This window comes from Aegilops tauschii, chromosome 7 (genome assembly GCF_002575655.3).
Source record: "Aegilops tauschii subsp. strangulata cultivar AL8/78 chromosome 7, Aet v6.0, whole genome shotgun sequence".
Taxonomy (NCBI): domain Eukaryota; kingdom Viridiplantae; phylum Streptophyta; class Magnoliopsida; order Poales; family Poaceae; genus Aegilops; species Aegilops tauschii.
The window spans coordinates 185,894,472-185,921,798 of NC_053041.3; the positions used below are offsets into that span (position 1 = coordinate 185,894,472).

At 45.4% G+C, this 27,327-nt stretch overlaps 1 protein-coding gene and 2 long non-coding RNA genes across 5 annotated transcripts; 2 read left to right on the forward strand and 1 right to left on the reverse strand.

Annotated features, from left to right (window-relative positions):
* The first annotated feature begins 6,422 nt into the window (after window positions 1–6,422).
* Window positions 6,423–6,895, forward strand: LOC141028028 (uncharacterized). The gene is made up of 2 exons (XR_012190187.1): window positions 6,423–6,634; window positions 6,734–6,895. It is a non-coding gene; the product is annotated as an uncharacterized lncRNA (long non-coding RNA).
* Window positions 6,896–7,780: 885 nt separating this feature from the next.
* Window positions 7,781–10,290, forward strand: LOC109732194 (uncharacterized). Of its 3 annotated transcripts, none has more exons than XR_006666420.2 (6): window positions 7,781–8,060; window positions 8,175–8,264; window positions 8,629–8,826; window positions 9,149–9,288; window positions 9,464–9,571; window positions 9,816–10,290. It is a non-coding gene; the product is annotated as an uncharacterized lncRNA (long non-coding RNA). The 3 variants fall into 3 exon arrangements; XR_006666411.2 differs by having other exon boundaries at window positions 7,783–8,060; window positions 8,203–8,264; XR_006666425.2 differs by having other exon boundaries at window positions 7,947–8,060; window positions 8,188–8,264.
* Window positions 10,291–13,284: 2,994 nt separating this feature from the next.
* On the reverse strand, window positions 13,285–27,113 carry LOC109732197 (E3 ubiquitin protein ligase DRIP2). Its single transcript, XM_045231864.2, has 3 exons — window positions 26,846–27,113; window positions 13,867–13,966; window positions 13,285–13,773 (listed from the first exon to the last, which is right to left on the reverse strand). Exons 1-3 carry the CDS (start codon window positions 27,030–27,032, stop codon window positions 13,527–13,529), a joined length of 534 nt encoding a protein of 177 aa, XP_045087799.1. The 5' UTR covers window positions 27,033–27,113; the 3' UTR covers window positions 13,285–13,526.
* Between the last annotated feature and the right edge of the window lie 214 nt (window positions 27,114–27,327).

Below are 27,327 nucleotides of genomic sequence, written 5' to 3' on the forward strand. Positions count from 1 at the left end.
TGGCGAAAAAGATTGCAAAAAGGTTGAAAACCCTCCATTCAAGGTGATTGTTGTTAATGAGGGATGCATAAACCTGGGTGGTCCGCCCGGTCACTGACCGGTCATGAAAAATTGACCCAGACGGGCGCCTCAAACGCCCAAGCTGGCTGGCACCCCTCATATCCAGCCCAAATATGGGGCGGATATGGGGACGCCCGAGCACGCCCACGTCGCCCTGGCCGGCTATGGCCCGCAATGACCCCACTCCAGCCCCCACAAATATATGATGACCGACGAGCAAACCCTAGTCAAACTCAGTCAGTACTCACTCGGCCTCTCCACTTCTCCCCCAAATCCACTTCGACTCCCCCTGCCCGCCATGTCCGATAGTGAATCCGACCTACCGGAGTGGCTCAAAGCCGCCGGCGATTCCGATGGCTCGTCGGCGCCTGACGAGGAGGAGCTAGCGCTCTACATTGCCCTCTGCCGGTCGCTGCTGGATCGGGGCGGCAGCTCCTCTTTCGGGGCGTCGACGACTGGCCGGGTGGGGAGCAGTAGCTCCACGATGCCCCGCGCTCGTCCGATGCGCTCCCTTCCGGCCCCTGCCAGGCATCACCCAACACCGTTTGCATGGTTATGTATGGATTTGGGATAAGACATATGAGGGATGCGGCTGTGGAACAGAAGAAATGAGGTCCGACTAGTCACCTTCAGCGGACACGTCTGCAGGCATATAGGGGTCAAATTAGGTGACCGTGGCTGTAGATGCTCTCTGGTGTTGATTGAGTATTTGATTTTGCGCTCGCAATTCAGTCTGAGCATATGAGCACCGTTAGGATCTTTTCCGAGAAAATTTGTGCGAGCGCGCTTTGCGTCTCTTTAGTTTCAATGCCGATCAAGATGAGTGTGCGCGGTGTGTGTGGGTGTGCAGTACTGTGCCTCGTCCTTGCAACAGCGGCGCTGCTTCTAATCGTTAAAACTTGGTGCAGAAAGAATACAATCAAGATGAGTTTATTCAAATTCAAGCACGTATCGATCAAACTATCACACAACTTTAGACTTCTCCTGAGATGTTTCAAACCTAATAATAATCTTCTAATGGTACCAATCTCCTATAACATTTTAACGTATATGATGACTAATGGTAATAACTCGATGTAGCATGCACGTCAGGTTCTGTCATATACTCGATATCAAACTGCATGCTTGTGGTATCGATCACTGCTTGTCGTCGATGGGGGTTCCTCCTCCTCCTTCCCCTGATGCACAATGGTCACGCCGAAAATCCTCAGGCTGCCCGCTGGCACCTCCGGCGCCTGCGGGGGCTGCGCCACCACCTCAGCCACCGGCGGCGCCACAACGGGAGCTTCCACTGCAGGCGGCGGCATGGGGATCCCGAGCCCGAGGTCCGCGCGGAAGAGGAAGTGCGGCCGCTTCCTCGGCACGATCGGCTTGCCCTGGTAATGCTTCCTCATGTGACCCCCGAGGGAGACGCCGCTGTTGTACACGGCGCCGCAGACCTTGCAGGTGTGGAACCTCTCCGGCCTGGGGCCGCCCGCGGCGTGGTCAATTGGGTCGACCCCCGCTGCTATGGCTGCGGCGGCCACCGCCGCTATCCGCCGGTTCTTATGGCCGGCGACGTGGCCGCCCAGCCTCTGGTGCGTTGGGAACCACCTGTAGCACTCCTTGCACCAGAATCCATGCTGGTTGTCCCCTGCGGGCGCCCGCAGCCTGGCGGCTGGGTCCTGGTACGGCATGGTGTTCAGGTGCAGCAGCCCGTGGAAGGCATGAGGCGGTGCCGCGGTCGGTGGTGAGGGGACGCCTACATGCTGCTCTGCCAGTGCGGGAGCGGGCTGGTGGAGGTAGACGGCGGCTGGCTCTGGTGCTGGTGCCACCGGAGGTAGGACAGGGACTTGCTGCAGTGCAGGAGGCGTCGGGGCGATGTCGACTTGCTCCGATATGGCGGCGGGCGGTGCTGCCGCTGCCACCACGATGGCCATGGACTGATCAGCAGAACTCTGAGTCGGCTCCACGCTGGCGCTGCTGTTGCTGTTGCTGCCGCTGCCGGGGACGACATGATCGCCGCTGCTCGCCACCTCCATGGGCATCGGGTCATCCGAGATCTTGGGCTCCGCGAGGACACTGGCCATGGACACGGACACGGAATCGTCCACCTCGTCCACGGTGCTGACCACAGCAGACACCTTCTCCTCCTTGAGCTGCGCCTGCGCGTTGAAAGAACATGCGGTGCCCCCATGTTTGGTTTTGGTAATTGATGACAATCTCGACTAATGGTTGCCTTGAGTTATATTTGAAGGATTTGTCCATAGGCATTTCTTGAAGTTCATGTGTTGGTTTCAAGGAGTTTATGTGGTGACCAAGGTGTTATTAAGGAATTATCCAAAGATTGGTCATGTGAGAGTTGAGCTTATTGCAAGCATGTCTTGGAGAAGAAGATTGTGTGATCATTCATGTATATCTTCAAGACATCATCCAAATGAAGAGAGTTGAAAAGATTCAAGGTTGATCAAGACTAAGTCAAGAGTGAATCAACTTGATCAACTCACAAAGCGTAGAAGATGTACCGAGAGGGATCAAGCGATCCCATGGTGTGGTAAGCATTGTCAATTACGCTTTGTGTACTAACCCATGATCTTCGTGAGAGTTATTTGTGGGGTTAGGTTGCGGTGTGCAAGTTCAAGTGAAGCATCATGAAGAGATCAAATGCTTGAAGCTTGCCGTCCATTGTGGTGACAATGGACTTGTGAAGATGTGCGGAAGAGTGGCTCACCCATAGTGGAGTATGGGGGAGCAATCAACTAGTCTTCATCGAGCCAACACAACCAAGAAAGGTGGTCCAACTTGAGGGAGTCAAGATCGTCATCATCTAGCTCAAGTGGACCATGTGCAAGGCAAAGGTTTGCCCTTGATAGGTTTTCTATTTTACCGGTCTCATGATGGTAGTTGGGAGACCGGGTTATAGGATCGATTGCCGTACTATCAAGGGGGGCTCTCGATGAGTAGCTTGATCGTATCATTCGTAGAGAGCTCAAACCATTGCATCCTTGCATCATCTTTATTGGTTCTTGTTTGGTTCTTCTCTTTGTGAGTTTTGGAGCTTATGGTCATCTTGATGACAAGCTCGAGTTCATCGAAAACGGAGTTCACTCGCATCTTCTATGATGTTTTCGATGTTGGAGGTTATGCCGGTTCTTCTCGGTTGGAGGTTTCACTCCTCTATTTGTTGGCATACCTCCCATGCCTCTTCTTACTATAATCAATCGGGTGGAGCTGTTTTGATGCTACTCGTCTTCCTCTATCCAACAAGCTTGAGTTTGCTCAATTCGGAGCTCATATGCAGAAGTTATGGCAGTTTTGGTCCCAGCGGTAGTACTGCGGGCCGGAGCGGTAGTACCGCTTGGGTGCTACAAGCGGTAGTACCGCTCCAGAGCGGTAGTACCGCTGGTAGCCCCCAGCCGTAGTACCGCTGCGGTCTCATACTAGTACCGTCTCGATTTGAGGGGTCTTTTTTCGTGTCGGGTTTTACAGTACTAGCCGCGGCAGTGGGGGCCGTAGTACCGCTCGTTTGCGGTAGTACCGCCCTGCCACCACGGTAGTACCGCTCTGGGCCCAGCGGCAGTACCGCGAGGGGGAGCGGTAGTACCGCTTATAGGGGCAAGCGGTAGTACCGCTGGCCAAGCGGTAGTACCGCTCTCTGCGGGGCTGAAGTGGGGGTAACGGTTGGATTGTTCCCCCCACTATATAAGGAGGTCTTCTTCCCCAATGAACCTCATCTCTTGAGCTCGTGTTCTTCCCCCATTGTTGACCTTCTTCGAGCTTGCTAACTCTCAATCCCTCCATGGATTCTTGCTAGTTTTTGAGGGAAAAGACGGAGGAGATCTAGATCCACATTTCCACCAATCACTTTCTCCTCTTTGTGAGGGGAACCCCTTGGATCTAGATCTTGGAGTTCTTGGTGTTCTCCTTCTTGTTCTTCCTCTCTTTTTCCTCCCTAGCATTAGTTGCTTCGGTGGGATTTGAGAGAGAAGGACTTGGGCACTCCGTGTGCCCTTGCCATTGCATTTGGTGCATCGGTTTGAGTTTTCCACGGTGATACGTGGAAGTTACAAGTTGAGAAGCTTATTACTCTTGGGTGCTTGGTACCCTTGAGCTTGTTCCTCTTGGGTGCTTGGGCGCCCTAAACGGTTGGTGGTGTTCGGAGCTCAATCATTGTGGTGTAAAGCTCCGGGCAAGCGTCGGGGTCTCCAATTAGGTTGTGGAGATCGCCCCGAGCAATTTGACGGGTACCGGTGACCGCCCCCAAGGGTTGCCAAAGTGTACGGGTTCGGTGACCGCCCCCAAGGGTTGCCATTTGTACGGGTTCGGTGACCGCCCTCAAGGGTCCCTTAGTGGAATCACGACATCTTGCATTGTGCGAGGGCGTGAGGAGATTACGGTGGCCCTAGTGGCTTCTTGGGGAGCATTGTGCCTCCACACCGCTTCAAACGGAGATTAGCATCCGCAAGGGTGTGAACTTCGGGATACATCGTCGTCTCCGCGTGCCTTGGTTATCTCTTATCCGAGCTCTTTACTTATGCACTTTACTTTGTGATAGCCATATTGCTTCTTGTCATATATCTTGCTATCACCTAGTAGTTTATCTTGCTTAGCATAAGTTGTTGGTGCACATAGGTGAGCCTAGTTGTTGTAGGTTTTGTGCTTGACAAATTAACCGCTAGGTTTATTCCGCATTTGTTCAAGCCTAAACCGTAATTATTTTAAAGCGCCTATTCACCCCCCTCTAGGCGACATCCACGATCTTTCACGCGTGGACCCTCATGTGGCCGTGCACGGCCTTGGAGCTGTGGAACTGCCGGTGGCAGACGGGGCAGGCCGGGAACACGGTGACAGCAGCAGCATCACCGCGGCCGCCGACGTTGCTGATGGTCCCGTCGGAGGCGAGCGAAGACGCGGGTGACGACGCCCGGGTAATCGATCTTGTTCCGCCGCCAACGACGTCCTCCTCCGCGCCGGGGAGGGACCGCGCGACCGTCATCAACCCCTGGCGGCCGCGGTCGTCGTGGCGGGGCTGGAGGTAGTAGCGCGCGTCCTCGTCGTCGGTGTCGGTGTCGGAGCCCGTGTAGTACCCGAGGCCGACCTCGCCTTCCTCAATCTCTCCCCCGCTGCGGCGCCGGCGCCGCGACTGGTGGCGATCAGCGGAACCGGCCATGGAAAGAAACCAGATCGGTCGATCAGCAGCGAGCGATAGAGAGAGAAAGAGCGGGCGAGAAGAGAGTTAGGGCTTTGCTTCTGCTGTGGAGGAGGGCTTGGCTTGGCTACGCTACGCTTTGCTTGTGGGGTGGAGAGGAGGAGGAGTGGGCTGCCTTATATGGTGACTGGTGAGGAAGGGCTTGGATGAGGGGTAGTAGATTGGAATCATTGGATCGGCGGCGGCCGGCAAAGGGGCAGTGGAGATGGGTACTAGGGTTTAAGCCAAGCCAGCAGGGGCTCCGTGGCGCGTGGCTGCGAGTGGTGGATCGCGGCGGGATTTCGCTTCGGATACGAGATGACAGGTAAAGGAAACGCACGGATCCATGGAGTTTGTTACGCGTACGGAGCGGGATTCACTTGCTGCAGATTCACAGCGCGGTAGAGAGAGAGAGAGAACCGTACCGCACGGTTTCAACGGGATGCACTTGCTGTTTGTTTGATAGTACGGCAGAGAGAGACTACGTACCGCGCGGTTTCAACGGGATACACTTCTTTTTGACAGCACATCGGAGAGAGAGAGAGAGTAGTTGTACATGGGGAAAAAATCTTCGTTTGATACATCGATCTTTCTTCGCCATCAAGAAAGGAAAGTTAGGAGTAGAGAGAGAGGAAGAGAGGAGTCTTGTAAATATAGCGTCCATGATCTCTATTTTTAATGGAGCAGTTGGTAGTCTCCGTCGGTCAATTTTCGTCCCACCTATCATGATTTTTTTGTCCTCAATCCCACCCTTCGCCTGGTTTATTTTTGTCTCCTCCCACTTCCCACCTCCCCGGACATAACGATCCCCTTGAAAAAAACCCAACCAAAACCACGTGGGAGCGATGCCTCCAGATACGAGCGAGACATCCAGGGCGAAAAAAACCCTGCGAAAATTAACCTACGAACTAAAACCTACGACAAAAAATCCAGAGCGAGGCCTGCAGGGTGCCCTCGCCAGAACCACGCCAGCCGCCCTCGCACCGATCCCTCGCTCTTCGCCGCCCTCGTACCGATTCCTCGTGCTTCGCCGCCGCCGATCCCTTCGACGCCGCCAATCCCTTCGCCGCCGCCGATCTCATAGCTACGATCCGCTTGAGGAGCCGCCGCCGATCTCGTCGCTACGATCAGCTTGGGGAGCCGCCGCCGATCCCCTTCAGGATCCGCCGGCGATCGCCATCCAGGGCACAGTCTACACGTTCTAGCGCCAAGATCCTTTCCCCTTCCTCCTGCTATGGTCGGGGGTCGGCGGCTCGCCGGTGTGGCGCATGGCAGCGGAGAGAAGGGGGGCAAGAACAGCGGGGCAGAGTTCTTCCGGGAGGACGGCGTGTTGCACGACATGGACGCGTAACTCAACTACCTGTCCCTCGAGCATGACTCCTGGGACACCAAGCCATGGACGGCTTGGTATTACTTCTTGGATCCTTCCTCCCTTCTCTGTATTTAGAAACTGAAATTTAATAAGGCTGTGACGCAATTTTGTTGATTTGTTGCTACCTGTATTAGGCTGATCTGCTATGGTTGTGGTTCCTTGTCGTAGAGTGCCAACTACGGACTCCGCCATGTCCAACCACCTACACATTTAGGTTTGTTTTAAAATCGAATAAATTCTTCCACTCAGATTGTGGGAAATAAGGTGAATCAAATTGGTTTTCATATTTGGCCCAATTAGCTCAAAGGTTCTACTATGAATCTGATGTATTGAAGTCACTGTCTTCTAGCTATATGTTGTCTACAAATTTCCCTTTTCACCTTTTTTTTGTAATGTGATTCCAAACTCTTAAGGTTAACCACTGCCACTATTTCTCTAATGAATATGCCATGTGCATAGGAAAGGTGCACCATTTTTTCTTTATCTTTATCTTAGTTAAATCCATCCAGAGTGTATGGAGGAACTAAAGACATATAGCTGAACATAGAGCATCAATCCTCTTATTGTTTATTGTTCATAAAATTCTATATTAGAGTACCATATCAATTCCATTGTGACTTAAACGACGAAATGCATGAAAACTATGTTTACTTTTCAACGTTTTTCAGACTATTTGTCATGTATCCTTACTTACCGAGCAATAGGGTTGTGGCAGATGCTGGTAGCGCAAAATGGAATCCTAGAAAGAGGTCTAATTGATCAGCTGTGTTGATGGACAGTTACCTGCCCAATGTAAATTAGATACTAAAGGGAAAGGCATGAATGCGTAAGTTTTGTAGCAGTAGATTCAGAACGATGTTCTTTATGCATTTAAAAAAAATCGTACAATTCTTGAACATGTTCAGAATTATGCAATCATCTCCTCAGAATAGTGAGACATTTCTTGGCTTAATTTGTATATCCAAACTGGTGCCTTTTAGACTTGCCTGATACATATCTTTGCAGGGAAATTCACAGGGGTTCACCTCAACTGTGAAATCAGTAGCTAGCTATACTATTGGCACCATTGTTCATGAGCAATGTCCTACACATGACCAGTTTTATCACCTCTTCGGCTCTTCCTGATGTTGCTTGTGGATCTTGGTAACTCTGTTAAGTCTCTCTTTCTACAATCTAAGTTGCTGCTTCACAGAAGAGAACCTCTAAATTTACAAGTTTTAGTTTCCTTCTGGTGGGCATCATCTTGGTCAGCCCTTCTCTTCCTAATTATGCTCACAATAATTAGTACATTGTCGGTAACTGCATATTCAAATTGACATATTTCTTCTTTGCATATTTGAGCTAACTTTCGCACTTCCCTGGCAAGAAGTATGACCTGGCCGACCTCAAGCAGCATGAGTTGACCCTTCAATGCACGCTTCCTCTTCTACTGTACTATCTGTGCTTACCATTAGCCAACAGGTAAACAATTTAAAATTTAAAATTGACGAATGTCACATTTGATTTGCTAGATTAGGTTCATGGATGTCAAGCGCATCTAATCAGCATCATCATACTTTGGGCTCTGACACTCAGCGCTGTTTGTGAGGATTGTGGTTACCAGGAGACGTCATAGAGACAAAGGACATCTATCGCAGGCGAGCCACTAACAATTTTCCATGAAAGGTATTTCACTTTGCTTTCGCCTCATGTGTTGTGTTTGATTTATAATGACATTTAATTTCAGTTTGGTCTTTAAATATTCCTTTAAGTCTGGCTACATTTTTTCCCTTGGTGCTGAGCTATATTATAATCAATGTCCCAGAGCATAATTTTGGATGTTCTATTCCATGCATACTTCTTGCTTTTTCATTAGCTTACATGTAGTTGTTGCAAAGATTTCGTTATCAACCTCACAAGGTTGATTTTCAGGTGGCCTCCTTTGCTGCTCGTGTGAATCGCGGCCCGAGTGTGCACCTGAATATATCTTTCTTCGTGGATTCTCCTTGTATGCATCGATCCCTTCTCACGAAATTTTATGCCCCGCCAGTCAGCCTGCGAGGATGCAGCGGACGCGAGCTTGCAGTGGTTGTTCCATCGGTGCTCCAGCGTTGGCATGATGGCCTATGCCATCCTCCTTGGTGTACCCCACATTGGCAGTGGCAACTTCGTCTGTGACGAGCTAACCTCCATTGGGCCGCTGCCGTGCAGTTGAGTGAGAGTTGACAATCTCTCCTTACCCGCTCTGGTAAAATCAGTTTCGATCATTGAGTTTTTTGGCTTATTTTTGTCTTACTAGGTCCTTTTGTTTGAGATGAATGTGGATCCATATGTTACTGAATATTGAGGTGATGTACGAGATTTGATATGCCATTTTGAATTCAGTGACAGAGAGTGACTTTGTAGAGCTTGCAAATGATACTCAGTGAGAAGGGATTTCACATGCGTTAAAAATATTTTCATGCCTATACCATTCACTAGGCCTTATACCTTATCAGTAACATTCCTAAGTACTTCCACTGAACCATCATGATTGCCGACTAATTCTGGTGTTCATGGTTATCTTTCAGAGAAATGCAAACACTGGTTGGAGTTCCCGCAGATTTAGAATGATGATGAGGTAGCTGTCCAGGGCTGTGGTATCTGCTCTGCTTTCCAGAAAAGCGAATGCAGTCACGGAGCTTCCTGCAGATTTTCACATGGTGGGCGGGTAAATGTCCCTGCTTCTGCATTTACCAAGTAGTTATATAGGAGAGCAAACAAGCAACATACTACATAGTTTGTATTAATTTTCACGAGAAGTTTTTCGCATATGAACAAGTTATATTGTGAGTTCAGTTATTAAGAGAAATTGAGTTGCTTATTTATACTGATATTTTCTCAAGGTGATATGCTGAAAAACTCGTGATGATCACAGTACGCCCTTACATTGCTCTGGTCATGTCCATGGGGAGGGAACAAGGAGTGATTTTCATATGCGAAAAGGGAGAATGGTGAGTTACTTCTACAGGGCATTGGTCTTGAAGTTGGTATCCTCTGAATTATCTTTGTTTTTTTGCTTTAATGAGGATATACAGAAATAAAAAATATTTAACACCAACATTGTCATTTAGTTGTCCTCGTGTTAAAAAAGTAAGGGCTTCATTAATTAATCTTGATTAGAGGAACCAATGTTGTTCTCATGTTAGAAAATAAGTACTTCGTTATTTAATCTTGATTTTGGTCTCCTGATTGCAGGAATTCAGGGAGGTGTTGTCTGCACCTTTCATAGGGATGGATGACTTCTTGTCATGAATGATCACCCTTTTACCTAATGATTTCCGGAACTGTTCATGTGGTGCCTTCGTTGGTCCTTTTTTTCACCGAAAAAGCTTGTTTTTTTTTTCTTTGCAGGTACTGGATCATGGAGATTGCAATATCTCAAAGCTTTAGAATTGATCTGCTTGTATTCCAAGTTTGATTTTTTTTTTGCTGATCGTTTCCTTGTGGTGAGATTATGATTTTTTGTGTGCCTTTCCCTGAAGAATTTTTTTTGTTTTTTTAATGTGAATTTGGGATAGCATGGAGAATGTTGCTGTCTGTCCCGCAGGTGCTGGACATGATTCTCGAAGAAGATATAGGTGTGCATGCTTCACATCTTGTACATGCTTACGCAAAGTGGGATTTTGTCCATGTTTTGGTGAGCTCAATTTCTTATGCTACTGTTTGCTTCTGCCTGAAGGATACATATGGTGTGTTTTTTGAGAGGTGGGTATGGATGAGGTGAGGACGTCTGTTAGTGTGTCATTCTTGTTGAGGACCTAATCTGTTAGGGGTGGTATATATTAAGTGTTGATGATGACATGGTTATTTTGATTGGTGTGGTTGCCTCAAAGTAATGCCCTGCCACTCCTTGGGGGGCGTGAGCGGATATTTACGCTTCATAGGATCGGAGGGAGCATGTCTCCAACAGAAGAGGGGATGAAGCTAGGAGAAAAAGAAGACTTTGATCTGGTTCTTCAGAGTGGTACATCGAGGAACAGGTACATGGTGTTTCTCAATGGTCAGTCAGAGTCTTTGAGTATTAGTTTGGGATGCCGAAGAGATAACACATGATGTTCTATTGCTTGGGAATTGAAGTATAGTGTTTACCAGTATACTGGCATGCATTGTTTTTCTGAAGGATATACTTGTTTCCTTTAGTTGAAATACAGAAAATTCACAAAAAGGATTGAATCTCACCCAATGATTAAACAAGCGTCGTTCATTTAAAGCGTGTGGTTTCTTCATCAAGGATTGAAATAATCTTTGCTATTAGGACTCCATGGAGAACAATAATATAATTGTCACATGGTGTGACCTTTATTGGCTAATTGTACAACTTATGATCTGATAGAGTTTAGGGATGTATATCCATGTATTTTTTAGATGAAGAAGCAAAGAAGAAAACAACTATATCAAGGATTTCACACGGTGAAATGTAGAAACAAAAAACACAGTGGCGTATCAGTTGCAACTTGCAACCTGGACTTTTAGGATAGAAGAGTAAATGAATTGCTGGTTTCTTCAAAAGTTAATAACGGACACGGTAGCGTATCAGTTGCATGCCCAACAACAAATATCATACTTTTGTTTCGTGGCAATGCACGACATTCAATTGGATGTTACAACGTGGCAACGGCTCAGGAGACATCGGATCTGCCGTCTTGGCTCAGGGGATATCACGGGCGACGCACCTCCTCCCCCTTGATGGCGGTGATGGATAAACACGAACACGAGGGGCGAAGATCAGGGTGAAGACAAGGCGGTTTGCGGGGGACTCCTTGGAGGTCCACAGGGAAGTACGGTGTGAAGAAAAGAGGATACCATGACAAAGGTGAGGTGGGCTCATCTGGTTCTAAAGGAAATGGCTTCAGGGAGAAATGTCCCGCTATGAGGGAAAACCGAGCGGGAAGAGGAGGGTCCGGCAGGAAAAATGAGAGGTGCATCGTGGGGTGAGGTCTTTATGTTTGCCGATAACATGATGGATAGTCCGGACAATCACATTTGTTTCCCACATATGGTCTAGATTTGGATGAGTCTAACTGTTCATGGTTCAATTTTGGGGGCTTGTTGGGTGTTCGTTTGTTGTCCGAACACGTCCGGATTATTCTTGAAGACGACCTTAATCATTTGTTTGATTCATTTATACGTGTGGTAGCCCGTAGCAATGCACGGGCATTCTACTAGTTATCTCTAATGTTCGGATGACTGAGCGTTTAAGCGTCCATCGGCCAGGCGGAGGCAGCCCCACCACATTGACCGCATCCACCACGTTGCATGTAACTTTAACGTGAAAATCTGTCGTGCTACGATCCTTGCAACAGAAAATCAAAACCACGCCTGTAGGATTTTCCCTATACATTTGCAATATCCTCCCAATATTCTCTCTCGCGATATGTCAGAATACATGCGAAAAACGTCCAAGCGTTTCAAACACATTGATGGAACATTTTTTTGTGTGTGTGTGGTAGTCATGCAACATGAAATCAACTTTTGCAAGAACATGCAAAATAGGATACTGTATGAACTGTGGTTTGGCAAGAAACCTAAAATGTCGTTTATTAAAGTTTGGGGTTGCGATGATTAGCTCGAACCCAAATCGGAAAAATGCGTCTTCATAGGATACCCAAAAGAAACTGTTGGGTACACCTTCTATCACAGATCCGAAGGCAAGATCTTTATTGCTAAGAATGGATCCTTTTTAGAGAAGGAGTTTCTCTCGAAAAAAGTGAGTGGGAGGAAAGTAGAAATTGATGAGGTAATTGTACCTTCTCTCGAATTGGAAAGTAGCTCATCACAGAAAACCGTTCCCATGATGCCTACACCAACTAGAGAGCAAGCTAATGATAATGATCATGAAACTTCAGATCAAGTTATTACCGAACCTCGTAGGTCAACCAGAGCACGTTCCGCACCAGAGTGGTACGGTAATCCTATGCTGGAAGTCATGTTACTAGACCATGACGAACCTACGAACTATGAAGAAGCGATGATGAGCCCAGATTCCGATAAATGGCTTGAGGCCATGAAATCTGAGATAGGATCCATGTATGAGAACAAAGTATGGAATTTGGTTGATTTGCCCAAGGATCAGCGAGCCACAGAGAATAAATGAATCCTCAAGAAAAAGACAGAAGCTGATGGTAATATTACTGTCTACAAAGCTCGACTTGTTGCGAAAGGTTTTCGACAAGTTCAAGGAGTTGACTATGAGGAGACTTTCTCACCCGTAGCGATACTTAAGTCCGTCTGAATCATGTTAGCAATTCACTACAAGAATCAGGATCTTTGCCGTCAGCCATGACTGATGGCAAAGGCCTTTGCCGTCCGCCAGCAAACGGCAACAGGTCCGGCTGAATAAGCTACGGCAAAGGGTTCTTTGCCGTCTGCTGGCGGACGGCAAAGGGTTCTTTGCCGTCTGCTGGCGGACGGCAAAGATGGAATGGTCTTTGCCGTCCGCTAGCAGACGGCAAAGAGCCTGGATGGCACACGTGGCAGGTTAGGTCCATTAGGGGGTTAACGACGTGCTTTGCCGTCTGCCAGCAGACGGCAAAGTGCACAAATATGCCAACCCAGATGCCCCTAGGTAGCTGCCACGTGGCATCTTTGTCGTCTGCTGGCTGATGGCAAAGACCTTTGCCGTCTGCCAGCAAACGGCAAAGAGCCTGTGCATCCCCTATTTTTTCTTAAATTCATTCAATTCACAGAATTTCACATATATATATACACATTTGAAAATACTTTCAACAAGCATAACAACACATATACATACCAAATCATATCCCTGCCATATGGATATGATCATCCAACACATATACATACCAAATCAAAAGTCCATATGCAACATATATAGCTAGCCAACAAATCCAATAAGCATACAATGGTTTCATCCATACATACATATATAGGTAGCAAGTTTCACATTGTTCATCCTACAAAATCAAAACAAAAGCAACATAACAAAGACAAGCTGCGTAAGCACGAAGCTTTTGTTTTCCTCTTTGTGAGGCATTCCTGTATAGACACCCGAGGACCATGGACTGTCAGTGAAGATAGAGATCGTTCTTTTCTCTTGACAGGTGATTCGACCGGTGATATGGCTTCTTGGTCCACAACCTTCCGTCTTTTAGAAGGAAATATCTTTGACCTCACATATTGTAGGCTGTGATCAACTCTGAACATAAAATTGATTGACATGAACCATAAGCTTAAGTTGTTTAAAAAAAAGACAATAACGTCTGCTTGTGATATGTAGGATGAGACAAACCTGAGTTTCTCCTCTGGAGCAGAGCCTAAATCAATGTTGCGTGTAGGGCAGTAGCAGATCTCCTTATCGATGAACTCCTTAGATATGCACTTTCTGCAAACTGATCAAAGGTATAAAACAATGGCTGAAGCACAAAAATGGAAGAACCAATTAAGATTGTACAGATATTTTCCGAAGGGTTGTTTATGTTGGAAATATGCCCTAGAGGCAATAATAAATTGGTTATTATTATATTTCCTTGTTCATGATAATCGTTTATTATCCATGCTAGAATTGTATTGATAGGAAACTCAGATACATGTGTGGATACATAGACAACACCATGTCCCTAGTAAGCCTCTAGTTGACTAGCTCGTTGATCAATAGATGGTTACGGTTTCCTGACCATGGACATTGGATGTCGTTGATAACGGGATCACATCATTAGGAGAATGATGTGATGGACAAGACCCAATCCTAAGCCTAGCACAAGATCGTGTAGTTCGTTTGCTGAGAGCTTTTCTAATGTCAAGTATCATTTCCTTAGACCATGAGATTGTGCAACTCCCGGATACCGTAGGAATGCTTTGGGTGTACCAAACGTCACAACGTAACTGGGTGGCTATAAAGGTGCACTACAGGTATCTCCGAAAGTGTCTGTTGGGTTGGCACGAATCGAGACTGGGATTTGTCACTCCGTGTAAACGGAGAGGTATCTCTGGGCCCACTCGGTAGGACATCATCATAATGTGCACAATGTGACCAAGGAGTTGATCACGGGATGATGTGTTACGGAACGAGTAAAGAGACTTGCCGGTAACGAGATTGAACAAGGTATCGGGATACCGACGATCGAATCTCGGGCAAGTAACATACCGATTGACAAAGGGAATTGTATACGGGATTGATTGAATCCTCGACATCGTGGTTCATCTGATGAGATCATCGAGGAGCATGTGGGAGCCAACATGGGTATCCAGATCCCGCTGTTGGTTATTGACCGGAGAGTCGTCTCGGTCATGTCTGTATGTCTCCCGAACCCGTAGGGTCTACACACTTAAGGTTCGGTGACGCTAGGGTTATAGAGATATTAGTATGCGGTAACCCGAAAGTTGTTCGGAGTCCCGGATGAGATCCCGGACGTCACGAGGAGTTCCGGAATGGTCCGGAGGTAAAGATTTATATATGGGAAGTCTTATTTTGGTCGCCGGAAAAGTTTCGCACTTTATCGGTATTGTACCGGGAGTGCCGAAAGGGGTCCGGGGGTCCACCAGCCCCGGGGGCCACATGGGCTGTAGGGGTGTGCGCCTTGGCCTATATGGGCCAAGGGCACCAGCCCCAAGAGGCCCATGCGCCAAGAGATAAGGGAAAGGGAGAGTCCTAAAGGGGGAAGGCACCTCCGAGGTGCCTTGGGGAGGATGGACTCCTCCCTGCGCCCCCCCTCTCCCTTGGCCCTATATATAGTGGGGGGAGGGAGGGCAGCAATATCTAAGCCCTGGCGCCTCCCTCTCCCTCCCGTGACACCTCTTCCTCCCCGCTTGCGCTTGGCGAGGCCCTGCCGGGATCCCGCTACTTCCACCACCACGCCGTCGTGCTGCTGGATCTCCATCAACCTCTCCTCCCCCTTGCTGTATGAAGAAGGAGGAGACGTCGCTGCTCCGTACGTGTGTTGAACGCGGAGGTGCCGTCCGTTCGGCGCTAGGATCATCGGTGATTTGGATCACGACGAGTACGACTCCATCAACCCCATTCTCTTGAACGCTTCCGCATCGCGATCTACAAGGGTATGTAGATGCACTCCTCTCTCTCGTTGCTAGATGACTCCATGGATTGATCTTGGTGATGCGTAGAAAATTTTGAATTATTGCTACGTTCCCCAACAGTGGCATCATGAGCTAGGTCTATGCGTAGTTTCTATGCACGAGTAGAACACAAAGTAGTTGTGGGCGTCGATTTTGTCAATTTACTTGCCGTTACTAGTCTTATCTTGATTCGGTGGCATCATGGGATGAAGCGGCTCGGACCAACCTTACACGTACTCTTACGTGAGACAGGTTCCACCGACTGACATGCAGTAGTTGCGTAAGGTGGCTAGCGGGTGTCTATCTCTCCCACTTTAGTCGGATCGGATTCGATGAAAAGGGTCCTTATGAAGGGTAAATAGAAATTGGCATATCACGTTGTGGCTTTTGCGTAGGTAAGAAACGTTCTTGCTAGAATCCCATAGCAGCCACGTAAAACATGCAACAACAATTAGAGGACGTCTAACTTGTTTTTGCAGGGTATGCTATGTGATGTGATATGCTCAAAAGAATGTGATGAATGATATATGTGATGTATGAGATTGATCATGTTCTTGTAATAGGAATCACGACTTGCATGGCGATGAGTATGACAACCGGCAGGAACCATAGGAGTTGCCTTAATTTATTGTATGACCTGCGTGTCAATGAATAACGCCATGTAATTACTTTACTTTATTGCTAACCGTTAGCCATAGTAGTAGAAGTAATAGTTGGCGAGACAACTTCATGAAGACACGATGATGGAGATCATGGTGTCATGCCGGTGACGAAGGTGATCATGCCGCGCCTCGAAGATGGAGATCAAAGGCGCAAGATGATATTGGCCATATCACGTCACTTTATGATTTGCATGTGATGTTTGTCATGTTTACATCTTATTTGCTTAGAATGACGGTAGCATAAATAAGATGATCCCTCACTAAAATTTCAAGAGACGTGTTCCCCCTAACTGTGCACCGTTGCGAAGGTTCGTTGTTTCGAAGCACCACGTGATGATCGGGTGTGATAGATTCTAACGTTCGAATACAACGGGTGTTGACGAGCCTAGCATGTACAGACATGGCCTCGGAACACATGCGAAACACTTAGGTTGACTTGACGAGCCTAGCATGTACAGACATGGCCTCGGAACACAAGAGATCGAAAGGTCGAACATGAGTCGTATAGTAGATGCGATCAACATGGAGATGTTCACCGATGATGACTAGTCCGTCTCACGTGATGATCGGACACGGCCTAGTTTGACTCGGATCATGTATCACTTAGATGACTAGAGGGATGTCTATCTGAGTGGGAGTTCATTAAATGATCAGATGAACTTAATTATCATGAACATAGTCAAAAGGTCTTTGCAAATTATGTCATAGCTCACGCTTTAGTTCTACTGTTTAAGATATGTTCCTAGAGAAAATTTAGTTGAAAGTTGATAGTAGCAATTATGCGGACTGGGTCCGTAAACTGAGGATTGTCCTCATTGCTGCACAGAAGGCTTATGTCCTTAATGCACCGCTCGGTGTGCTGAACCTCGAGCGTCGTCTGTAGATGTTACGAAACATCTGACATACACGTTTTGATGACTACGTGATAGTTCAGTGCGTCATGCTAATGGTTTAGAATTGTGGCACCAAAGACGTTTTGAAACGTCGCAGAACATATGAGATGTTCCGAAGACTGAAATTGGGATTTCAGACTAGTGCCCACGTCAAGAGGTATGAGACCTCTGACAAGTTTCTTAAGCCTGCAAACTAAGGGAGAAAAGCTCAATCGTTGAGCATGTGCTCAGATTGTCTGAGTACTACAATCGCTTGAATCGAGTGGGAGTTAATCTTCCAGATGAGATAGTGATGGTTCTCCATAGTCACTGCCACCAAGCTATTAGAGCTTCGTGATGAACTATAACATATCAGGGATAGATATGATGATCCTTGAGCAACTCGCGATGTTTGACACCGCGAAAGTAGAAATCAAGAAGGAGCATCAATTGTTGATGGTTAGTAAAACCACTGGTTTCTAAAAGGGCAAGGGCAAAAGGGATACTTCATGAAACAACAAATCATTTGCTGCTCTAGTGAAGAATCCCAAGGTTGAACCCAAACCCGAGACTAAGTGCTTCTGTAATGAGGGGACCGGTCACTGAAGCAGAGCTACCCTAGATACTTGGTAGATGAGAAGGCAGGCAAGGTCGATAGAAGTATATTGGATATACATTATATGAATGTGTACTTTACTAGTACTCCTAGCAGCACCAGGGTATTAGATACCGGTTCGGTTGCTAAGTGTTAGTAACTCGAAATAAAAGCTGCGGAATAAACGGAGACTAGCTAAAGATGAGATGACGATATGTGTTGGAAGTGTTTCCAAGGTTGATGTGATCAAGCATCGCATGCTCCCTCAACCATCGAGATTGGTGTTAAACCTAAATAATTGTTATTTGGTGTTTGCGTTGAGCATAAACATGATTGGATTATGTTTATCGCAATACGGTTATTCATTTAAGGAGAATAATGGTTACTCTGTTTATTTGAATAATACCTTCAATGGTCTTGCACCTAAAATGAATCTCGATCGCAGTGATACACATGTTCGTGCCAAAAGATATAAAATGGTAATGATAGTACCACATACTTGTGGCACTGCCATATGAGTCATATTGGTATAAAACGCATGAAGAAGCTCCATGTAGATGGATCTTTGGACTCACTCGTTTTTTAAAAGATTGAGACATGCGAGCCATGTCTATTGGTATATATACATGAAGAAACTCCATGCAGATGGATCGTTTGGACTCACTTGATTTTGAATCACTTGAGACATGCAAATCATACCACATGGGCAAGATGACTGAAAGACCTCGTTTTCAGTAAGATGGAACAAGAGAGCAACTTGTTAGAAGTAATACATTTGATGTGTGCAGTCCAATGAGTGCTGAGGCATGCAGTGGATATCGTTATGTTCTTACTTCATAGATGATTTGAGTAGATGCTGAGTGTATTTACTTGATGAAATACAAGTCTGAATTATTGAAAGGTTCAAGTAATTTCAGAGTGAAGTTGAAGATCGTCGTGACAAGAGGATAAAATGTCTATGATATGATCATAGAGATATCTGAGTTACGAGTTTGGCACACAATTAAGACATTGTGGAAAGTGTTTCACAATTAATACCGCCTGGAACACCACAGTGTGATGGTGTGTCCGAACATCATAACTGCACCCTATTGGATATGGTGCATACCATGATGTCTCTTATCGAATTACAACTATCATTTATGGGTTAGGCATTAGAGACAACCACATTCACTTTAAATAGGGCACCACGCAATTCCGTTGAGACGACACCGTATGAACTATGGTTTAGAGAAACCTAAGCTGTCATTTCTTAAAAGTTTGGGGCTGCGACGCTTATGTGAAAAAGTTTCAGGCTGATAAGCTCGAACCCAAAGCGGATAAATGCATCTTCATAGAATACCCAAAACAGTTGGGTATACCTCCTATTTCAGATCTGGAAGCAAAAGTAATTGCTTCTAGAAACGGGTCCTTTTTCGAGGAAAAGTTTCTCTCGAAAGAATTGAGTGGGAGGATGGTAGAGACTTGATGAGGTTATTGAACCATAACTTCAACTAGTGTGTAGCAGGGCACAGGAAGTTGTTCCTGTGGCACCTACACCAATTGAAGTGGAAGCTTATGATAGTGATCATGAAACTTTGGATCAAGTCACTACCAAACCTCGTAGGACGACGAGGATGCGTACTACTTCAGAGTAATGCGTGATCCTGTCTCGGAAGTCATGTTGCTAGACAACAATGAACCTACGAGCTATGGAGAAGTGATGGTGGGCCCGGATTCCGACGAATGGCTCGAGGCCATAAAATCCGAGAGAGGATCCATGTATAAAGCAAAGTATAGACTTTGGAAGAAATACTTGATAGTCGTAAGGCTGTTGGGTGCAGATGGATTTTAAAAGGAAGACAGACAATGATGGTAAGTGTCACCATTAAGAAAGCTCGGCTTGTTGTTAAGATGTTTTCCGACAAGTTCAAGGAGTTGACTATGATGAGACTTTCTCACTCGTAGCGATGCTAATAGTCTGTTGGAATCATATTAGCAGTTACTGCATTATTTATGAAATCTTGCAGATAGGATATCAAAACAAGTTTCCTTACCAGTGTTTGTGAGGAAAGGTTGTATGTGATACAACCAGAAGGTTTTGTCAATCCTGAAAGATGCTAACAAGTATGCTAGCTCCAGCGATCCTTCCATGGATTAGAGCAAGCATCTCGGAGTCAGAATATACGCTTTGATGGAGTGATCAAATTTTTTGGGTTTATACAAAGTTTGTTAGAAACTTGTATTTACAATAAAGTGAGTGGGAGCGCTACAACATTTCTGATAAGTATATGTGAATGACATATTGTTGATCCGAAATGATGTAAAATTTCTGGAAAGCATAAAGGGTTGTTTGAAAGGAGTTTTTCAAAGGAAGACCTGGATAAAGCTGCTTACATATTGGGCATCAAGATCTATAGAGATAGATCAAGACGCCCGATGATACTTTCAAAGAAAGCACACCTTGACATGATTTTGAAAGAGTTCAAAATAGATCAGCAAAGAAGGAGTTCTTGGCTGTGTTACAAGGTGTGAGTATTGAGTAAGACTCAAGACCTGACCACAGCAGAAGAGAGAGAAAGGACGAAGGTCGTCCCCTATGCTTTAGACGTAGGCTCTACAGTATGCTATGTTGTGTACCGCACATGAAGTGTGCCTTGCCATGAGTTGGTCAAGGGGTACAATAGTGATCCAGGAATGGATCACATGACAGCGGTCGAACTTATCCTTAGTATCTAGTGGACTAAGGAATTTTCTCGATTATGGAGGTGGAAAGGAGTTCGTCGTAAAGGGTTACGTCGATGCGAACTTTGACACTAATCCGGATGACTCTGAGTAGTAAACCGGATTCGTATAGTAGAGCAGTTATTTGAAATGCCTCCAAGTAGCGCGTGGTAGCATCCACAAGATGACATAGATATTCGTAAAGCACACACGGATCTGAAAGGTTCAGACCCGTTGACTAATAACCTCTCTCACAAGCATAACATGATCAAACCAAGGAGGGTCACATGGTGATGTGACCTATGAGTGTTAATCACATGGTGATGTGAACTAGATTATTGACTCTAGTGCAAGTGGGAGACTGTTGGAAATATGCCCTAGAGGCAATAATAAATTGGTTATTATTATATTTCCTTGTTCATGATAATCGTTTATTATCCATGCTAGAATTGTATTGATAGGAAACTCAGATACATGTGTGGATACATAGACAACACCATGTCCCTAGTAAGCCTCTAGTTGACTAGCTCGTTGATCAATAGATGGTTACGGTTTCCTGACCATGGACATTGGATGTCGTTGATAACGGGATCACATCATTAGGAGAATGATGTGATGGACAAGACCCAATCCTAAGCCTAGCACAAGATCGTGTAGTTCGTTTGCTGAGAGCTTTTCTAATGTCAAGTATCATTTCCTTAGACCATGAGATTGTGCAACTCCCGGATACCGTAGGAATGCTTTGGGTGTACCAAACGTCACAACGTAACTGGGTGGCTATAAAGGTGCACTACAGGTATCTCCGAAAGTGTCTGTTGGGTTGGCACGAATCGAGACTGGGATTTGTCACTCCGTGTAAACGGAGAGGTATCTCTGGGCCCACTCGGTAGGACATCATCATAATGTGCACAATGTGACCAAGGAGTTGATCACGGGATGATGTGTTACGGAACGAGTAAAGAGACTTGCCGGTAACGAGATTGAACAAGGTATCGGGATACCGACGATCGAATCTCGGGCAAGTAACATACCGATTGACAAAGGGAATTGTATACGGGATTGATTGAATCCTCGACATCGTGGTTCATCCGATGAGATCATCGAGGAGCATGTGGGAGCCAACATGGGTATCCAGATCCCGCTGTTGGTTATTGACCGGAGAGTCGTCTCGGTCATGTCTGCATGTCTCTCGAACCCGTAGGGTCTACACACTTAAGGTTCGGTGACGCTAGGGTTATAGAGATATTAGTATGCGGTAACCCGAAAGTTGTTCGGAGTCCCGGATGAGATCCCGGACGTCACGAGGAGTTCCGGAATGGTCCAGAGGTAAAGATTTATATATGGGAAGTCTTATTTTGGTCGCCGGAAAAGTTTCGCACTTTATCGGTATTGTACCGGGAGTGCCGAAAGGGGTCCGGGGGTCCACCAAGGGGGTCCACCAGCCCCGGGGGGCCACATGGGCTGTAGGGTTGTGTGCCTTCGCCTATATGGGCCAAGGGCACCAGCCCCAAGAGGCCCATGCGCCAAGAGATAAGGGAAAGGGAGAGTCCTAAAGGGGGAAGGCACCTCCGAAGTGCCTTGGGGAGGATGGACTCCTCCCTGGCCGCACCCTTCCTTGGAGGAAGGGCCAAGGCTGCGCCCCCCTCTCCCTTGGCCCTATATATAGTGGGGGGGGGGAGGGAGGGCAGCAATATCTAAGCCCTGGCGCCTCCCTCTCCCTCCCGTGACACCTCTTCCTCCCCGCTTGCGCTTGGCGAAGCCCTGCCGGGATCCCGCTACTTCCACCACCACGCCGTCGTGCTGCTGGATCTCCATCAACCTCTCCTCCCCCTTGCTGGATCAAGAAGGAGGAGACGTCGCTGCTCCGTACGTGTGTTGAACGCGGAGGTGCCGTCCGTTCGGCGCTAGGATCATCGGTGATTTGGATCACGACGAGTACGACTCCATCAACCCCGTTCTCTTGAACGCTTCCGCATCGCGATCTACAAGGGTATGTAGATGCACCCCTCTCTCTCGTTGCTAGATGACTCCATGGATTGATCTTGGTGATGCGTAGAAAATTTTGAATTATTGCTACGTTCCCCAACAGTTTATTACAGTAACCTTAAAAGGACCAAACACACAGAAATCTAAGAAGAATAGCTGAAAATGCTCGCTCCTTTCCAAAGATAGATGACGAACTGCTTTGCAATCTCTAACAACTTTAACCATTAGTCTTGTAGGAAATACAAGTAATATATTACAAAGAAGTTATTATTGTGAAACTAATTTTCATGACAATCACATGGTCTCGTCTACACCTAACCACCCTAAAATATTTTTTCCCGACAACTAATGAAGTTGAAGATGCCACAGTGGATCAACCAATCACAATCTTTCTACATTTCCAGTAACTTTCTGTACAGTTAGTTGTCTCCTGTTTTTTTAAATAAAGATAGTACTCAGACGAACAATTTCCCTACAACTTCCCTACAACGCAGTACTATAAAATTCTATGGGAGACAAAAGTCTTCATCATCCACTCCATTGACCACCACCAAAATGCTTCCATTTTGTCCTAATCACAATTAAAATGGTTTCTATGACAGAGAAAAGTACGCATTTCAAACCTAAACAGGTTTATTTAATGAAACTAGTAAGCTTGCACGTGCAAATGCACGTCTCATTCGAGTTTAAAATGTGAATATGCAAAACTTGAAATGTCAATCCACATTAATTCCACTATGCAATGGTCTATAGCACCTCCATATACTATGTAGCTTAAATCACGGTAGGATCCACTACTTCATAAAATGTAAAGCCACCTAAAGCTTGTATCAAGATTAAACAAATTACCATAAATTTCTCTCTTGATGAGTCAATATATACCTATTTAATTTCACACGCTTATAGGTGGACACCAGATCAGCATCAAAGGCAACCTACACCTTACTGGTCTTATGCACACGTATGAGCTCCTAAAATCCTGCATTTTACTTTCATCAAGCATACCTTCAGCTCTGCAAACCAATATTTTTATTGTTCTACATATTTACAAATGAGATCAGAAGAGCAAGCGCTAGTCACCTTTTCTTGGCCACTAGTTACAGTTGAAGGCCCTCGCGGATTATGGACAGTCCCATGGCAAGTGATCATTTAGGAGCAGCAAAGATGCACATGAAGCACTGAATAGCTTTGTTGCTTACCAGCCTCTAATCGACTTGTACTATACCTATTCTCTTAATCCCCATTTATGTGCCCTCGTAAATGAGTACTCCGTCCTGCAACACAATAAGGCCGTCAAGCAAAAAATGTAATTAGTTACTGTTGGTCATCTATTACTCATGTTAGCTTATCTCGTGGGAAAAAGTACTACAAAATCTCCAAGTGTTCATTGCCGCAACCAGACTTCAGTAATCCATGAGGCAGCATCAAGGTAATAACGTTCATGATCATGCAATGTAGTAGTCCAAGAAGTACAAAGAGTGTTTCATCACAATTCAGTAGAACAATCATTATTCAATGGTTAAACTGTCCACTTTTGCACTATCTCAGGAATTTATATTGTAATCACCAAACAATATGTAGCGGACAAGGTCACACCAATATAAAAAAACAACATGTCCAAAGTCAAGATTTCAGTGAAAAGAAAAATGTCACAATAACACAAATAAAAGTGGAGTGTGAGCTGTGTCCTATGTACCATTGCTTCTATCAGCAGAATAGAGAGACAGCAAGAGTTTCAGCGGTTCATCATAAGCAACACGTGCACTCAAACTGTAGCTCGAGACAATGTGCATAATTCATATATATATATATATATATATATATATATATATATATATATATATATATAACAAATGTTTCCTACAAGCAGTGGTAGTTACCACCACTTGCGTTTTGTATGTTGTATGTAGTATCTGTCGAAACCGAGAGTATGTATGTGTAGTATGTAGTATATAACGATGATTAGTAGTATATATATAAATTTTTAGATAGTATGTACAATTTTTTGAGTATATTTTTTTACGTACAAATATGTAAGTATTTCACAAATATAACAAAAACTATGGGCTCATATGCATTTTTTTCATGTAACTTGTTTTGAAATATCTTAGGTATAATATAAGAACATATTTAAAATAATAAAATAGTATATATAGTACCACATACTAGTATATGAGACATGTGGGGTAACTACCACCTGAACATATTTAGATATATATATATATATATATATATATATATAGGTATGCTAAACTAAGCCTACGCGTAGAATAATATTAGCGTACGCTCCGGCCAATCGTGCGAGCGCGCCTAATTAGCGTGACCCAACCAACCTCTCCGCTCGTCACTCTGCCACGTCCAGAGATCTCTTAATCAATCATAATAATTGATCGTAATATAGTAACAACAAAATTAGATGTGTCAGCCTTTGTAGTAATGTTAACTTTTCTATTACCATCATAGTGTAATAAGTTTACCATGTTGTGCTTGAACCACAACTAATTCACTAGTCGGTAATGCAAATTATTTTATTACCATATCCTAAACCAATTTTACTACCAACAAGTAGGAAGGATAGGTGGTAACGCAAATTATTGTATTTACCATATCCTCAACCATTTTATTACAAACAATTTAAGAGCGTAGTTGGTAACACAAGTAATTTTATTACCATATCCTCAACCTGTTTTACTACAAACAATTAGGGAGCATAGTTGGTAACAGAAATTATTCTATTACCATATCCTCAACCCGTATTACTACCAACAATTAGGGAGCATAGTTGGTAACATAAATTATTCTATTATCATATCCTCAACCTGTTTTACTACCAACAATTAGGAAGGGTAGTTGCGGGACGTAGGTGCACCTGTGGGATGGTAACAAAATAAATTGCATTACTATTTCTGCAGTCAGTTTTACCCTCATTCATTAAGCATGAAGAGGCCTATTCATGCGGAGCGACCGCGCCTAATTAGGATTAGCGCGCAGGATAAAATTCTGCGCTCTCGCTCAGTTTAGCGCTACCGTATATATATATATATATATTTATATATTTACATATATATATATATATATATATATATATATATATATATATATATATATATATATATATATATCCATCCTATCACCCGGTGATAGTTACCCCACATATCTCATATAGTACCATGTGATACTATATTTACTATTTTATTATTTTAAATATGTTCATGTATTATATCTAAGATATTTCAAAGCAAGTTACATGAGAAAATTGCATATGAGCCCATAGTTTTTGTTATATTTGTGAAATACGTACATATTTGTACGTAAAAAAGAGCATACTCAAAACATGGTATATACTACCTAAAAATTAGTATATATACTACCTAATCATTGTTATATACTACATACTACACGTACATACTCTCGGTTTTGATAGATACTACATACAACATACAAAACGCAAGTGGTGGTAACTACCACTGCTTGTACGAAACATTTGTCCTGTCATATATATATGTGTGTGTGTGTGTGTGTGTGTGTCAGCTCAATCTCCGGTTATGTGTTTTGTAGCAACCATGTTTAAAGCACACCATTTTTATTACTACGAGGTAACAAATATATTTTTTCCATAGCGAAGGTGTGGGTTCTTATTACTACGAGGTAACAAATATATTTTTTCCATGCGGATAAACTTTAATTCCATGTAGGCTATGATAGAATAATAATGGTGTATGTGTAAATGCCATCAAATATCCATGAAAGTTATCCTTAATATGACCAGGAATCAACACACACATACAAGTATAAATCGGCAACACTTGTAGATTTTGTTTCCCTGAAACTTTGTGCGGAGGCCAATGTGATTCAGAGTTTTGAGTGACGCTGCAGATTCTACAAATAGGATATTAGATATTTTTATTCCTGCAAAAGATAATCAACTGAATATTAGATATTGTTATTATTTCAGTAGTATCCACTTATCCAGATCAAATCTCTAAAAAAACGCATGATATATGTTTCTATAACTAAAGCTGATTCACCCCTGGTTGTATTGGATGCACACAAGGTGTGAACACAGAAGAAATTGGCAGCAAACTGTAAGCTCGTAACCAAGATCGAAATTTCAACACTAAAAGGGTCCTCTATACTCAGAGACCAACCAAACCAATTTAGCATTCTCTAATCAACAATTTACCAGCATACACATTTAGGCACACACACAAAACAGCTGCCATCCATGTAGGCTGGTCGTCCCGATCCTCCCACGATTTTACATCAAACGCACGTGCGACCCAACCCAAATCATCATGGATTCACGGCCATGGAGGCAAGTATGCGAGGAAGGATGCAGATTTCAGAGGCTGTGTTATGGTGGCGGTGGGGGGAACTCACAGGTGTGGAGGCACTCGGTGATGGTGGCGGCGTCGCGGAGTAGGCGGCAGCAGAGCGGGCAGGTCAGGCACGCCTCCAGGGCCGCTCGCTTCACCATCACGACGCCCGCGCCCCCGCCCCTGACCCTGCCGTCTCCGCCCGCACCTCCGCCGGACGGCGCGGGGCACGCCAGCACGGCATTTTGCATGCCGGCCGACGAGGGTCTCTCGTCGCAGCTCCGCCCTTCTCCCCGAACCGGACGCGAGCACGAACGGCCCCCTCCCTCCCTCCTCTGCGGCAGCGATAGTGATGGCCGTTGTGTCGATCGATCCCAGGCGACGTGTCGGCCGAGGTCTAGGGCACGGCCCGATCCAGAACCGTATCGGGCGCCGGGGCGGCGGGGGCGGGGCGGGGCGGCGAGGCACCGGGGTGGCGGGGTGTGGCGGCGGGGCAGCGAGCCGGGAGAGAGAGAGAGAGGGGTGGGGCGCGGGCGCCGGCCCTAT